The sequence below is a fragment of the Hyla sarda genome, chromosome 11 (assembly GCF_029499605.1).
Source record: "Hyla sarda isolate aHylSar1 chromosome 11, aHylSar1.hap1, whole genome shotgun sequence".
In the NCBI taxonomy this organism is placed as follows: Eukaryota; Metazoa; Chordata; class Amphibia; order Anura; family Hylidae; genus Hyla; species Hyla sarda.
The window spans coordinates 98,102,375-98,116,521 of NC_079199.1; the positions used below are offsets into that span (position 1 = coordinate 98,102,375).

Consider the following 14,147-nt stretch of genomic DNA (forward strand, 5'->3'; position numbering starts at 1 on the left):
TCTCCTATATACAAGAATATAATTACTATAATACTGCTCCTATATACAAGAATATAACTACTATAATACTGCTCCTATATACAAGAATATAACTACTATAATACTGCTCCTATATACATGAATATAACTACTATAATACTGTTCCTATATACAAGAATATAACTACTATAATACTGCTTCTATATACAAGAATATAACTACTATAATACTGCTCCCATATATAAGAATATAACTACTATAATACTGCTCCCATATATAAGAATATAACTACTATAATACTGCTCCTATATACAAGAATATAACTACTATAATACTGCTCCTATATACAAGAATATAACTACTATAATACTGTCTCCTATATACAAGAATATAATTACTATAATACTGCTCCTATATACAAGAATATAACTACTATAATACTGCTCCTATATACAAGAATATAACTACTATAATACTGCTCCTATATACATGAATATAACTACTATAATACTGTTCCTATATACAAGAATATAACTACTATAATACTGCTCCTATGTACAAGAATATAACTACTATAATACTGCTCCTATATACAAGAATATAACTACTATAATACTGCCCCTATATACAAGAATATAACTACTATAATACTGCTCCTATATACAAGAATATAACTACTATAATACTGCCTCCTATATACAAGAATATAACTACTATAATATTGCCTCCTATATACAAGAATATAACTACTATAATACTGCCTCCTATGTACAAGAATATAACTACTATAATACTGCCTCCTATATACAAGAATATAACTACTATAATACTGCTCCTATATACAAGAATATATCTACTATAATACTGCTCCTATATACAAGAATATAACTACTATAATACTGCTCCTATATACAAGAATATATCTACAATAATACTGCTCCTATATACCAGAATATAACTACTATAATACTGCTCCTATATACAAGAATATAACTACTATAATACTGCTCCTATATACAAGAATATAACTACTATAATACTGCCTCCTATATACAAGAATATAACCACTATAATACTGCTCCTATATATACAAGAATATAACTACTATAATACTGCCTCCTATATACAAGAATATAGCTACTATAATACTGCTCCTATATACAAGAATATAACTACTGTAATGCTACTTCCTAAGTAGAAGAAAGATAATCTGCGGAAGTAGGTGAGTTCTCATTTCTCTATAAACCTTTTGTAGCTGTAGGGAGGACGTTGGGTTAAGTCAACCTCAATTTAAAGCAGGTGACACGATCCCTGTTATTTCTCATGTTTCTATGGCAGCTTCATTATTTGCCAGGTACCATGGTAACTTCCCCAGTGAGTACTACTGCCTCTCGCCCTTCGCTGGAGATGGCTAGATGATACTATAATGCTTCCTGTGTTGTTCTATATCTGAAGCTCTTAAAGGGGTACTCCACCCCCAGACATCTTATCCCCTTTCCAAAGGATAGGGGATAAGATGTCTGACTGCGGGGGGTCCCGGCTGCGGCACCCCAGACATCCAGTGCACGGAGCAAATCTTGCTCCTTGCCGGATGACTGGCAATGTGAGGTGGAGACTCCTGACGTCACGATCACGCCCCGCTCGTAACGTCACAGCCACGCCCCCTCAATGCAAGTCTATAAGAGGGGAGCGTGACTGCCGTCACGCTCCCCTCTTATAGACTTGCATTGAGGGGGCGTGGCCGTGACGTCACGAGCGGGGCGCGGACATGACGTCACGAGCCTCCGGCACTGAAACTGACGCTGTAAACGAATGCCGGGTGCAGCACGGAGATCGTAGGGGATAAGATGTCGTCTAGGGGCGGAGTACCCCTTTAAGAACACGTCATCTTCTAAGTCTATGGGGGCTTTCTTATGGATTCCACCAGATTCCAACTGCTATGGATAGAAATTAGATAGGTGTCCCCAAACATGGTCGGTATATAGAGTCCCATGTCTAAGATCTATCTAACTGAACGTAGGTAAGACAGTGACCAGTTGGGTCGGATTCTTGATGTTTGGGATTTCGTATGATTGGTTCCGGTCATAGTGAAGGACATCCGTCCTAAATTCATCCACCTTTACCGAACTAGGATAATGGAGATTTACCTCTTGTGTTGGTGCAGGAAGTCTACAATCTCCTTCTCGCTGTTGGGCTTGTTGGGAATAGTCACGGGCTCATCATGGAATGGCTCGTAGTAGTCAATCTCATTGAGCTTCAAGGTCAACTTCTTGGCGACCTGGGTTTAAAGACAAAAAGTGGGAGGGTGAAAAAAATAATTTTGTATGATGTACAACTTAGACCCTATGAGCATCGTCCCTGAATAGCAATTTGGTGAGGGGCTCCAGTGCTTTATCTACAACATCTTACTCATCCTCGTGTCCCTTCTTATTCAGTCTTTAAAGGGGTACTCCAGTGAAAAAAAAAAATTTCATATCAACTAGCCCCAGAAAGTTAAACAGATTTGTAAATGACTTCTATTAAAAAATACTTAATCCTTCCAGTACTTATCAGCTGCTGAAGTTGAGTTGTTCTTTTCTGTCTGACCACAGTGCTCTCTGCTGACACCGCTGTCTGTCTCGGGAACTGTCCAGAGTGGGAGAAAATCCCCATAGCAAACATCTCCTGCTCTTGACAGTGCCAGAGACAGACAGAGGTGTCAGCAGAGAGCACTGTGATCTGACAGAAAAAAACTATTCAAGGGGTATTCCAGGCAAAAACTTTTTTTTAATATATCAACTGACTACGGAAAATGAAACAGATTTGTGAATTACTTCTATTAAAAAATCTTAATCCTTCCAATAGTTATTAGCTTCTGAAGTTGAGTTGTTTTCTGTCTAACTGCTTTCTGATGACTCATGTCCCGGGAGCTGTGCAGTTCCTATGGGGATATTTTCCCATCATGCACAGCTCCCGGGATGTGACATCATCATTGAGCAGTTAGACAGAAAACTTCAGAAGCTAATAACTATTGGAAGAATTAAGATATTTTAATAGAAGTAATTTACAAATCTGTTTAACTTTTTGGCACCAGTTTATTTAAAAAAAAAAAAAAAAAAAGTTTTCCACGGGAGTACCCCTTTAAGGTGGACTATGGCCAAAGGCACTGTAGACTAAGCTTCCTATTCTTATTATTTTAGTATTATGATCATGGCTAGTATGGTTACCAACGGACAACTATGAAATACTATTCCCTGTCTATACAGGTGGCTTACTACCAGCCACCTAACAAAGTAGAGAACAAAAATGTTACTCACATAGGTCACAAAGTCTTCTTTTTGAGTCTGCAAACCTCTGGGTTCTATTGAAGGAGTACTCTGCCCCTAGACATCTTATCCCCTATCCAAAGGATAGGGAATAAGATGTCCGATCGCGGGGATCCCGCTGCTGGGGCCTCCCGTGTTCTCCCTGCTGCACCCAGCGTTCGTTTAGAGCATTAGGTGCAACGCCAGAGGCTCGTGACATCACGGCCACGCCCCTCAATGCAAGTCTATGGGATTGGGGCGTGATGGCTGTCAAGCCCCCTCCCATATACTTTCATTGAGGGGCATGGCCGTGACGTCATGAGGGGGCGTGGCCGTGACATTGCGAGCCTCTGGCTCCGCATCACCAGTCATCCGGCATGGAGCAAAGTTCGCTCCATGCACCAGATGAATGGGGTACCGCAGCTGAGATCGCGGGGGTCCCCAGCGGCGGGACATCAGGTATCTTATCTCCTATCCTTTGTATAGGGGATAAGATGTCGTGGGGCAGGTTCACATTTAAATAATATTAAACAGTATTAAATACCCCTACTGATTAGATCAGAACGGCCAACAAACCATAAAAATCCTAAGAAACTTCCATAACACTTTATGAATTTAGAACGAACAGTCCCCAAGATACCTGTCATGTGGACCCCAGGTTTCAGAAGGCGGAGATCTCATCCAGGGACCTTGGTAAGTCCTGTTATCAGGCCTGGTTTTTTTTTATGGGATAAAAGGTAGGTTTGGTAGTGGGGACTTTCACCCCCTTCGAGGGACACTTTAGGTTTTAAGACTAGCCTAGAGGGACACTTCGGGTTTTAAGACTAGCCTAGATCAACACAGGTGCTGAAGACAGCTCCTCACTTGGCTTTAAAACTAGATGAGAGTTAGTCTGCAAGTGCGGTTGTGAGAATCTTGCACCACTGATGACAATCAGATCCCAGAGGTTTGCAAGACTTTGTGACCTGTGTGAGTAACATATCTGTTGTCTGCTTTGTTGGGTGGCTGGTAGTAAGCCACCTGTATAGACAGGGAAGAGATCTGTATAGTTGGTGCTGGACAAACAGGATTTTTTGGTGTTTATGTCTGAGCCTCAAGATTATATTTGTATTGTTATTGAAAAAGACAGGAGGAGCCATTAAATGTTACTTCTGCGTCCCTGTCTTCGACTGCAATTTGAAAGGTTCTACTGAGCTAATCTCCCACAACATATATATATATACAGTGATATATATGTATATTGAATATAGTGCTGGGCGATAGGACCAAAAATGAGTATCATGGTATTTTTCTAAAGTATCACGGTATTTCACGGTATTTTGGTGGCGTAGCGGAACTAAATGGGCTTTTGGAACTAAATGATCTGAACACTGGGGGGCAGTGGAGTACCCTTTTAAATAGATGTAACAAACAACCCTACAGCCTCCAGCTGTTGCAAAACTACAACTCCCAGCATGTTGGACTATATAGTAGTGTATAGTATAGGTCAATGTTTCCCAACTAGGGGTGCCTCCAGCTGTTGCAAAACTACTACTCCCAGCATGCCCGGACAGCCGTTGGCTGTCCGGGCATGCTGGGAGTTGTAGTTTTGCAACAGCTGGAGGGCCTCAACAGCTGGAGGGCCTACTGTAGATATAGTATATTATACAGACCCCTGTCCATCCCAGAACTCTGACTCACCTTCCCAGTTGCTGCAGGGACCGTCCGGGGAGGGTGGTCCGGGCCATCCATCCTTCCTGTAGTGTCCGGCGGCATTCCGGGTGGGAGGGTGAACCGGTCCAGGCTGTCCTTCTTCTCCGGGGGTCCTCTTCTCCACTCCGGGCAGGCTCCGGCCTAGTAACGCTGCATAGACGCCGCTGCACAGTGACGCACCTGACGTCACAGCGTAGCGCCGTCTATGCAGCGTACTAGGCCGGAGCCTGCCCGAAGTGGAGAAGAGGACCCCCGGAGAAGGACAGCCCGGACCGGTTCACTCTTCACCCGGAATGCCGCCGGACACTACAGGAAGGATGGATGGCCCGGACCACCCCCACTATGGGTAAGTTTAATTTTTTTTATTGACTCGGAGGGTGGGGGAGGGGCCCGACCGATATAGCGGTACGGGCAAAAATCCATACCGTGGGAGAAAAAATACACGGTATCCGGTTCATACCGGTATACCGCCCATCACTAATTGAATAATTGAATATCATTGAGATGTCACTGGATTTTCTGCCCAAACTTTGGCATCTAAATTCGTTCCTTTCCTCCACTTCTTTTGTGTACTCCACAGATAAGACATCTCCTCCAATCATTCATACGTAGCTTAAGCCTACAGCAGAAATCGATGGGGATGCACAATTAAGTCTGGTTATTGCTTACATGTATCGGATATTAGGCGTAACTCGTGACAGTGTTTTTTATTACTTGCTTATGCTATAGACTTATTCTGGAACTCATCCCAGTGTTGAATGTTATCATTTTAACTCCTTCTGAATCTGAGCTTTGCATAGGTGGGTATTAAAGGGGTAGTCCAGTGGTGAAAAACGTATCCCCTATCCTAAGGATAGGGGATACGTTTCAGATCGCCGGGGGGTCCGACCGCTGGGGCCCCCTGCGATCTCCTGTACTGGGCCCTGACAGCCTGCGGGAAGGGGGCGTGTTGACCACCTGCACGAAACGGCGGCCGACACCCCCCCGCAATGCAAGTCTATGGCAGAGCTGGAGCGCTGCCTTCGGCAATCTCCGGCTCTGCCATAGAGTTATATTGAGGGGGCGTGTCAGCCGCTGCTTTGTGCAGGTGGTCAACACGCCCCCTTCCCGCGGGCTGTCAGGGATACTGCGGTGGAATTTCTTAATCAGTTGGTGCCAGAACGTTAAACAGATTTGTAAATTACTTCTATTAAAAAAATCTTAATCCTTCCAGTATTTATCAGCTGTTGTATGCTCCACAGGAAGTTCTTTTTATTTTTAATTTCTTTTCTGTCTGACCACAGTGCTCTCTGCTGACACCTCTGTCCATGTCAGGAACTGTCCAGAGCAGGATGGGTTTGCTATGGGGATTTGTGCCTTTTCTGGACAGTTCCTGACATGGACAGAGGTGTCAGCAGAGAGCACTGTGGTTAGACAGAAAATAAATTAAAAATGAAAAGAACTTCCTTTGAAGCATACAGCAGCTGATCAGTACTGGAAGTATTAAGATTTTTTAATAGAAGTATCTTTATGTCTAGGTTACTCCGCCCCTAGACACCTTATCCCCTATCCCAAGGATATGGGATAGGATGTCAGTTCGCCGGGGTCCCGCTGCTGGGGACCCCCGGGATCTCCGCTGCGGCACCCCGCTATCATTACTGCACAGAGCACGCTCGCTCTGTGCGTAATGACTGGCGATACAGGGGCCAGAGCATCGTGACGTCACAGCCCCACCCCTTGTGAGGTCACAGCCCACCCCCTTAATGCAAGTCTATGGGAGGGGGCGTGATGGCCGCCACACCCCCTCCCATAGACTTGTATTGAGGGGGCGGGCCTGACATCACGACTTAACCATGCTCCGGCCCCTGTATTGCTGGTCATTACGCACAGAGCGAGCATGCTCTGTGCAGTAATGATAGCGGGGTGCCGCAGCGGAGATCCCGGGGTCCCCAGCAGCGGGACCCCGGCGATCTGACATCTTATCCTATCCTTTGGATAGGGGGATAAGATGTCTAGGGGCGGAGTACCCATTTAAGTTGACCAACCCTCTTTTTCCAGTTACTATTAAGCTGATAGCTCCTCCCAGGAGGGGCATGATGGAAGAAGGAACATTCAGAATAAAGTAAGAGGTATTCATCAAAATCTCAGTTTTAGGATGTGATTGGAGTGTTTACGACCCCATTGATGCTCATCGTCACAAGAATTGCAGATTAAATAGTTAGATGTCCTCGGTAGGATTTTTTCTTCTGCCCTTTTAAAAAATGTAAAGCAATGCCATGACTAATGACCCCCCGATCCCACCCTTATGTGACAAGTCGGTGACTAACTAGCCTTTTCTCCATTACACAGTATTTCTCTGACAGCCAAAGTGGCAGTCATGGCTTTTAATTGCAATGTAGGGAATTGTATCAAAATACTCATTACTCGGTCTGGCCGCGCGCTTGTGTCTTGTGTTTCCGCCACCTTGAAAGAATTTTCTATTGTATTCTGACATTAGACTGATGCAACACACAGCAGGTGTGTGTGTCATGGTTGGTATTAACCTTTGCTTATCTTCTGATGGGTCACAGAGACTAGTCAACACCTTTGGTGGTCCATGATCTGGGATATCCTGCCAACTCCATACAGTGAGGGGTTGTGCCAACAGCAGAACCCTTTTGATCTAGTAGGTGTTTCTATGGTGTCCCAGCACCAATAGCTGTCCTGTGGCTTTGGACTGTCTCAGGCAGCTTGGCAGCACAAGGTGTTGGGCCCATCAGAGTTCTACTGTTACATTAGTTGTGTATTATAATGCCAGGTAATATATTTTTCTAAATTAATTTGACGTTGGTGTGTTTATTTACTCCACATGTCTGGCCCAGGAAAAGCTGTCTCTAACCTCGGACCGTGTATAGGTTTACTGTGCTCTGGCGTCACAAAGTGATCAGGTATTTCCACCAATACCACCCCGTGTAACCACATTCCTACAGCTTAGAATATCAAACTTTTGAGACTGCCATCAATAAAAAATGGTGCTGTAACACATGTATACGACGCCGCACCATCAAACAATGGTTGGCGCCAGAAGTATGTTGAACCTTAGGCGTGGGGTCAGAGTAGGCCCACTCTCTTTCTCATTCTTAGCTTGACAAGTAAATAGTATGTTTACCCTGCCCAGGTTTGTACTCATGGTAACCCTGGTTGTCACCTCAGAAGATGTGACTTGAAATCCTCTAATAGTATCAAGAAGGTTCCAGTGTACCACTTAGTGCCCCTCTATTCTGTTAGTGGTGCTCGTGGACCTTTTCAGATATCGTCTTCTCTTAGGATAAGTCTCAATGACATGTAAGTCAATAGCGATAAGTTTCTAGAGCAGATCACTTAGGGGGAGATTTATCAAAACTTGTCTAGAGGAGAAGTTGACCAGTTGCCCATAGCAACCAATCAGATCACTTCTTTCATTTATTAAAAAGGCTGTGAAAAATTAAAGAAGCGATCTGATTGGTTGCTATGGGCAACTCAGCAACGTTTCCTCTAGACAGGTTTTGATAAATCTCCCCTATAGTGTTTGAGCAAATTGCCTTAAAGGGGTAATCCGCCAGAAAACATCTCATCTTCTATCCCAAGGATAAGTGATAAGATTTCTGTTCACGGGGGTCCCAGTGCTGGACCCCGCGATCTCTGGGCCGGCAGTAGTGGCGTCTGGAAAACGGAAGCTTGGAGCTTCCGTGTTCGTGACGTCATGCCATGCCCCCTCAATTTATGTCTATGGCTAGTACGGCTAGTTAGGAGCCATCACGCTTCCTCCTCCCATGGACATCAATTTAGGGGGCGTGGCAGCTGTAGTTACCAGTCATCGGGCAGGGAGCGGAGTTTGCTCCGTGCACCGGATGACTGGGGTGGCGCGTTGGAGATCGTGGGGGTCCCCAGCGGCAGGACCCCTGCAATTAGACATCTTATCCCCTATCCTTTGGGTAGGGGATAAGATGTTTTCCGGCAGAGTACCCCTTTAAGCATTGGTAAGTTTTCAGACTAGTATCACATGACTTTTACCTTGCTGTCAAAAGTGGCAAAGAATGGGATGTAGGGGTGGAATTCTTCAGCTGCATCCTCAAAGGCCTTGTAATCTGTAAAAGAAAGAACATACATATTGTTTCCTACTGACTTTAAGTTGAATATTAAAGAAAAGACTGTCCCATTGGTAAAATAGCTAAACCAGGTGTCTCATTCCTAAAGATTTGACAAATCAAATACATTGTCTCTAGTTCTTACAGGGGTACTCCGGTGGGAAAAAAAAATGTGATCAACTGATGGGAGAAAGTTAAACAGATTTGTAAATTACTTCTATTTAAAAATGTAAACCCTTCTGGTACTTATCAGCTGCTGTATGCTCCACAGGAAGTTCTTTTCTTTTTGAATTTATTTTCTGTCTGACCACAGTGCTCTCATGTCAGGAACTGTCCAGAGCAGGAGCAAATCCCCATAGCAAACATCTCCTGCTCTGGACAGTTCCTGACAGGGACAGAGGTGCCAGCAGAGAGCACTGTGGTCAGACTGGAAAGAACTACACAATTTCCTCTGGATCATACAGCAGTTGATAAATACTGGAAGGATTAAAGGAGTAGTCCAGTCCTGAAAAACGTATCCCCTATCCTTCTCCCGGTCAGCGCTGAGAAATTCCTGAACCAGAAGCCCGCCCTGTTCACCACTATCCTAAGGATAGGGGATAAGTTTCAGATAGTGGGGGGTCTGACCGCAATCTCCCGTACGAGGCCCTGGCAGCCTGCGGGAAGGGGGCATGTCGACCACCGCACAAAGCGTCGGCTGACACGCCCCCTCAATACAAATCTATGGAAGCTGCAGTGCTGCCTTCGGCAATCTCTGGCTCTGCTATAGCGCTATATTGAGGGAGCGTGTCGACCGCCGCTTCGTGCGGTGATCGACACACGCTATCGGGCCGGAGAGCCTGGCCCCCGTACAGAGAGATCGCGTGGGGTCCCAGCAGTCGGACCCCCCGCTATCTGAAACTTATCCCCTATCCTTAAGGATTTTTTAAATAGAGGTAATTTACAAATCAGTTTAACTTTCTGGCACCAGTTGATTAAAAAAAAATGTTTTTCACCGGAGTATCGCTTTAAGAATATAGTTGACTCCTTTATAACATACATTCTGATCAACCATGGTCATTTCTTGTAAAAAGTTGAATGGACTTCAAGATCAGTCAGGCTCCATGATGTTGCAAAAATATAAATGACCCCCCCCCTCTGATTGGTTCATGCCATGAAAAGTCAACATGACCCTTTGGTTGGCCTCCATGTCTTGTGCCATTGCAGGGCCATGAAGAATTGAAGCACTGCCGGGATTCCCACATCCTATAGCCATGGGGGATGAAGCCCTACTTCTACGGGCCTCACTACAGTCAGATTGAAGCTCTTTCTTGGTCTGCATGTAAATGTTAACCAGTTGTCAATGATAAAATGGGTTCTTCTGACTCCTTCAGATAAACTTACACAGTTATGGAAAAATATGACATTTTCAAGGACGTTGCCCGCGAGTGAATTCGGAAGATTAAGCGTGTCTCCCCTCCTCATCCATCTGCACATTGTAATACTATGTCCGCCGTGTCTCAAAGGGAGCAGTCATCCATTTTTATTTGAGTTTTATTTGGAAGCATTACATTAGCCTCCTCCATTATTAAGAGCGGCGAGGGCTGCGTCAGCCTCTCTCTTATCGTTGCATTACACATGTTGGAACATTTAACATTATGCTGAAAAGTCAGATAAGAGAACATTGGGCTGAATGACTAGGTCATTATAAAATTCGGTCAATCTTGTCTTCGATAAGAGACAGTAGCTGCTGGACTGGGACTATTATCATTTTCAATTTTCTCCTCAACCATTTCGAATCTTTTGGCATGGTCACCGGAAAATAACCCTTTCAATTGAGACATTTTATTGGTTTCTAGGGGTGCAATGACCTCTAGGGTCCAAATGGTGGAGGATATGGTGGACTCAAAAGTCTTTAAAGTTGTCCTTCTACACACTACCCCACTGACCTAGCCCATTATTCCTTATTATGTGGGATATTTTGGCCATCTCATTGAATGGGGGACTAGCATCGGGTGCAGCCCTGGAGGCTCATGACGTCACGGCCGCGCCCCACTTGTGATGTCACGGCCATGCCCCCACAATGCAAGTCTAAAAGAGGGGGCGTGACTGCCCCTTATAGACTTGCATTGAGGGGGCATGGCCATGACGTCACGAGTCTCCGCCCCAAATCGCCAGTCATCCGGCATGGACCAAGTTTGCACCGTGCACAGGAAGTCTAGGGGCCGCAGCCAAGATCGCGGGGGTACCCAGCGGTAGGGCACCTGGGATCAGACATTTTATACCCTATCCTTTGGATAGGGTATTAGGCTTCATTCACACAGCCGTTTGTTCCCGTTCCGATATTATGCCGTTTAAGTAAAATAACGGAACATAAAAAAAAACGAGTGCAAAAAACGAGTTAAAAACGAGTGCAAACGGGTATATTAAAGAGTAACCCGTTTGTAACCCGTTTCCCATAGACTTCAATGTTAAATTTAAAAGACCTGTTTTTAACCCGTTATTTTTGACGACCAAAAAAATACTGCATGAAACGACTTTTGGCCGTGAAAAATAACGGGTTACAAATGGGTGATAAAGGACTGTAAAAAAAATCCCATTGAGATCATTGGGATCTGTTTACAGCCCTTTGCAACCTGTTTGCAAAATTAGTAAACGGGTTGCATAATGGGCAGAGCAGACGGCTGTGTGAACGTAGCCTATGATGACTTGGGGTGGAGTACCCCTTTAAGACTATAGTCGCCTCCGTTACGCCCCCTCCCATAGACTTGCATTGAGGAGGCGTTGCCGTGATGTCACAAGCCTCCGCCTTGCATCACCATTCATCCGGCACTGATCACCATGTTTTGCCAACCAAGACAAAAGGGCCTAGAGTCCATAGAAGACGGATTGGTCCCATGATCAAATATTATTATGGACCTTTAGATAGGATGCAGATTTTGTGACCAAGGACAGAAGGCCTTGGGTCTCCCTTTTCTTTCCTACCCTTTCCATGACACCCCTGCTTGGTAACAATGTGGTTCCTATGGAGAGGGGAGACCTCTATTGGTTCTCACCACACAATAACAAAGGGCTAGGGACCTACCAGGTCTGGGTATTTTCTCTCCACTTGCTACAGAAAAGCTTTATGGCCTCTATGGTCTCCTTAAAGGGGTTCTCCACTGAAATTTTTTTTTAACCATTTGTAGAATAAACCAAATGACTTTCTAAAGATGTATCATGGCGATTTGAAGCCTCTGATGTAGTTCCAGCAGAATGGTGCAATAGTGGCACCATGCTTGGTTGGAAAGCTATACAGGATATGTGTTACTGGCACGACTACACCATGCAGCTCAGCCAGAACTAACAAGCTGCCGTCCTAATGATAGTAACATGTACAGAGGAATAGATCATCTCATAAAACACAGAGTCCATGACTGATACTGGCGTACAGGGAATCGGCTCCATGCTTTCTGCTAAACAGGAATTTACTAAATGCAAGGGTGCATGAACGGGATGGCACACTGACATTTGGGATAGTAACACTTGGGGTACATGATGATAACACTCGGGGTACAGGATGATAACACTCGGGGTACAGGATGATAACACTTGGGGTACAGGATGATGACACTTGGGGTACAGGATGATGACACTTGGGGTACAGGATAATGACACTTGGGGTACAGGATGATAACACTTGGGGTACAGGATGATAACACTTGAGGTACAGGATGATAACACTTGGGGTACAGGATGATAACACTTGGGGTACAGGATAATAACACTTGGGGTACAGGATAATAACACTTGGGGTACAGGATAATAACACTTGGGGTACAGGATGATAACACTTGGGGTACAGGATAATAACACTTGGGGTACAGGATGATAACACTTGGGGTACAGGATAATAACACTTGGGGTACAGGATAATAAAACTTGGGGTACAGGATAATAACACTTGGTACAGGATAATAACACTTGGGGTACAAGATGATGACACTTGGGGTACAGGATGACGACACTTGGGGTACAGGATGATAACACTTGGGGTACAGGATGATAACACTTGGGGTACAGGATAATAACACTTGGGGTACAGGATAATGACACTTGGGGTACAGGATGATGACACTTGGGGTACAGGATGATAACACTTGGGGTACAGGATGATAACACTTGGGGTGCAGGATGATAACACTTGGGGTGCAGGATGATAACGCTTGGGGTACAGGATGATAACATTTGGGGTACAGGATGATAACACTTGGGGTACAAGATGATGACACTTGGGGTACAGGATGACGACACTTGGGGTACAGGATGATAACACTTGGGGTACAGGATGATAACACTTGGGGTACAGGATAATAACACTTGGGGTACAGGATGATGACACTTGGGGTACAGGATGATAACACTTGGGGTACAGGATGATGACACTTGGGGTACAGGATAATAACACTTGGGGTACAGGATGATGACACTTGGGGTACAGGATGATAACACTTGGGGTACGGCATGATGACGACACTTGGGGTACAGGATAATAACACTTGGGGTACAGGATGATAACACTCGGGGTACAGGATAATAACACTCGGGGTACAGGATGATAACACTTGGGGTACAGGATGATAACACTTTGGGTACAGGATGACGACACTTGGGGTACAGGATGATAACACTTGGGGTACAGGATGATAACACTTGGGGTACAGGATATTGACACTTGGGGTACAGGATAATAACACTTGGGGTACAGGATGATAACACTTGGGGTACAGGATAATAACACTTGGGGTACAGGATAATAACACTTGGGGTACAGGATAATAACACTTGGGGTACAGTTCTGTAAAACTTCAGGGGAGATTATTCTGTCAGTGGTTTATGTAATGTGTAGCGGTTTAACCCTTGACTGTTCATATCCTTACATTGTATAATGAATTTGTACATAATGGATTCCCTGGATTTTGGGGCGGTAGATGAAGGACTTCCTGTAATGGCTTCTGGGTCCTGTTCATTGGAATCTGACCAGATCTTTTCACTCAGCAGTCGAAAGGAAAGTTCTCTCAATGGTCCAAATAAACAAGAGAGGTTTGGGGAGGGGGGTCGGTGGGACGCCATGGCGGGGGTGCTGCGG

The 14,147-nt window shown here is 44.8% G+C and overlaps 1 protein-coding gene across 4 annotated transcripts in view; it reads right to left on the reverse strand.

The window, feature by feature from the left end:
* CASQ1 (calsequestrin 1) overlaps positions 1 to 14,147 on the reverse strand; it is an 85,265-nt gene that overhangs the window by 20,649 nt on the left and 50,469 nt on the right. For all 4 annotated transcript variants that reach the window (XM_056544970.1, XM_056544969.1, XM_056544972.1 and 1 more), the window contains 2 exons: positions 8,967 to 9,040; positions 2,127 to 2,257 (listed from right to left, as the gene is read on the reverse strand). In XM_056544970.1, coding sequence (XP_056400945.1) covers positions 2,127 to 2,257; positions 8,967 to 9,040 — 205 coding nt within the window. The remainder of the gene's footprint in view (positions 1 to 2,126; positions 2,258 to 8,966; positions 9,041 to 14,147) is intronic.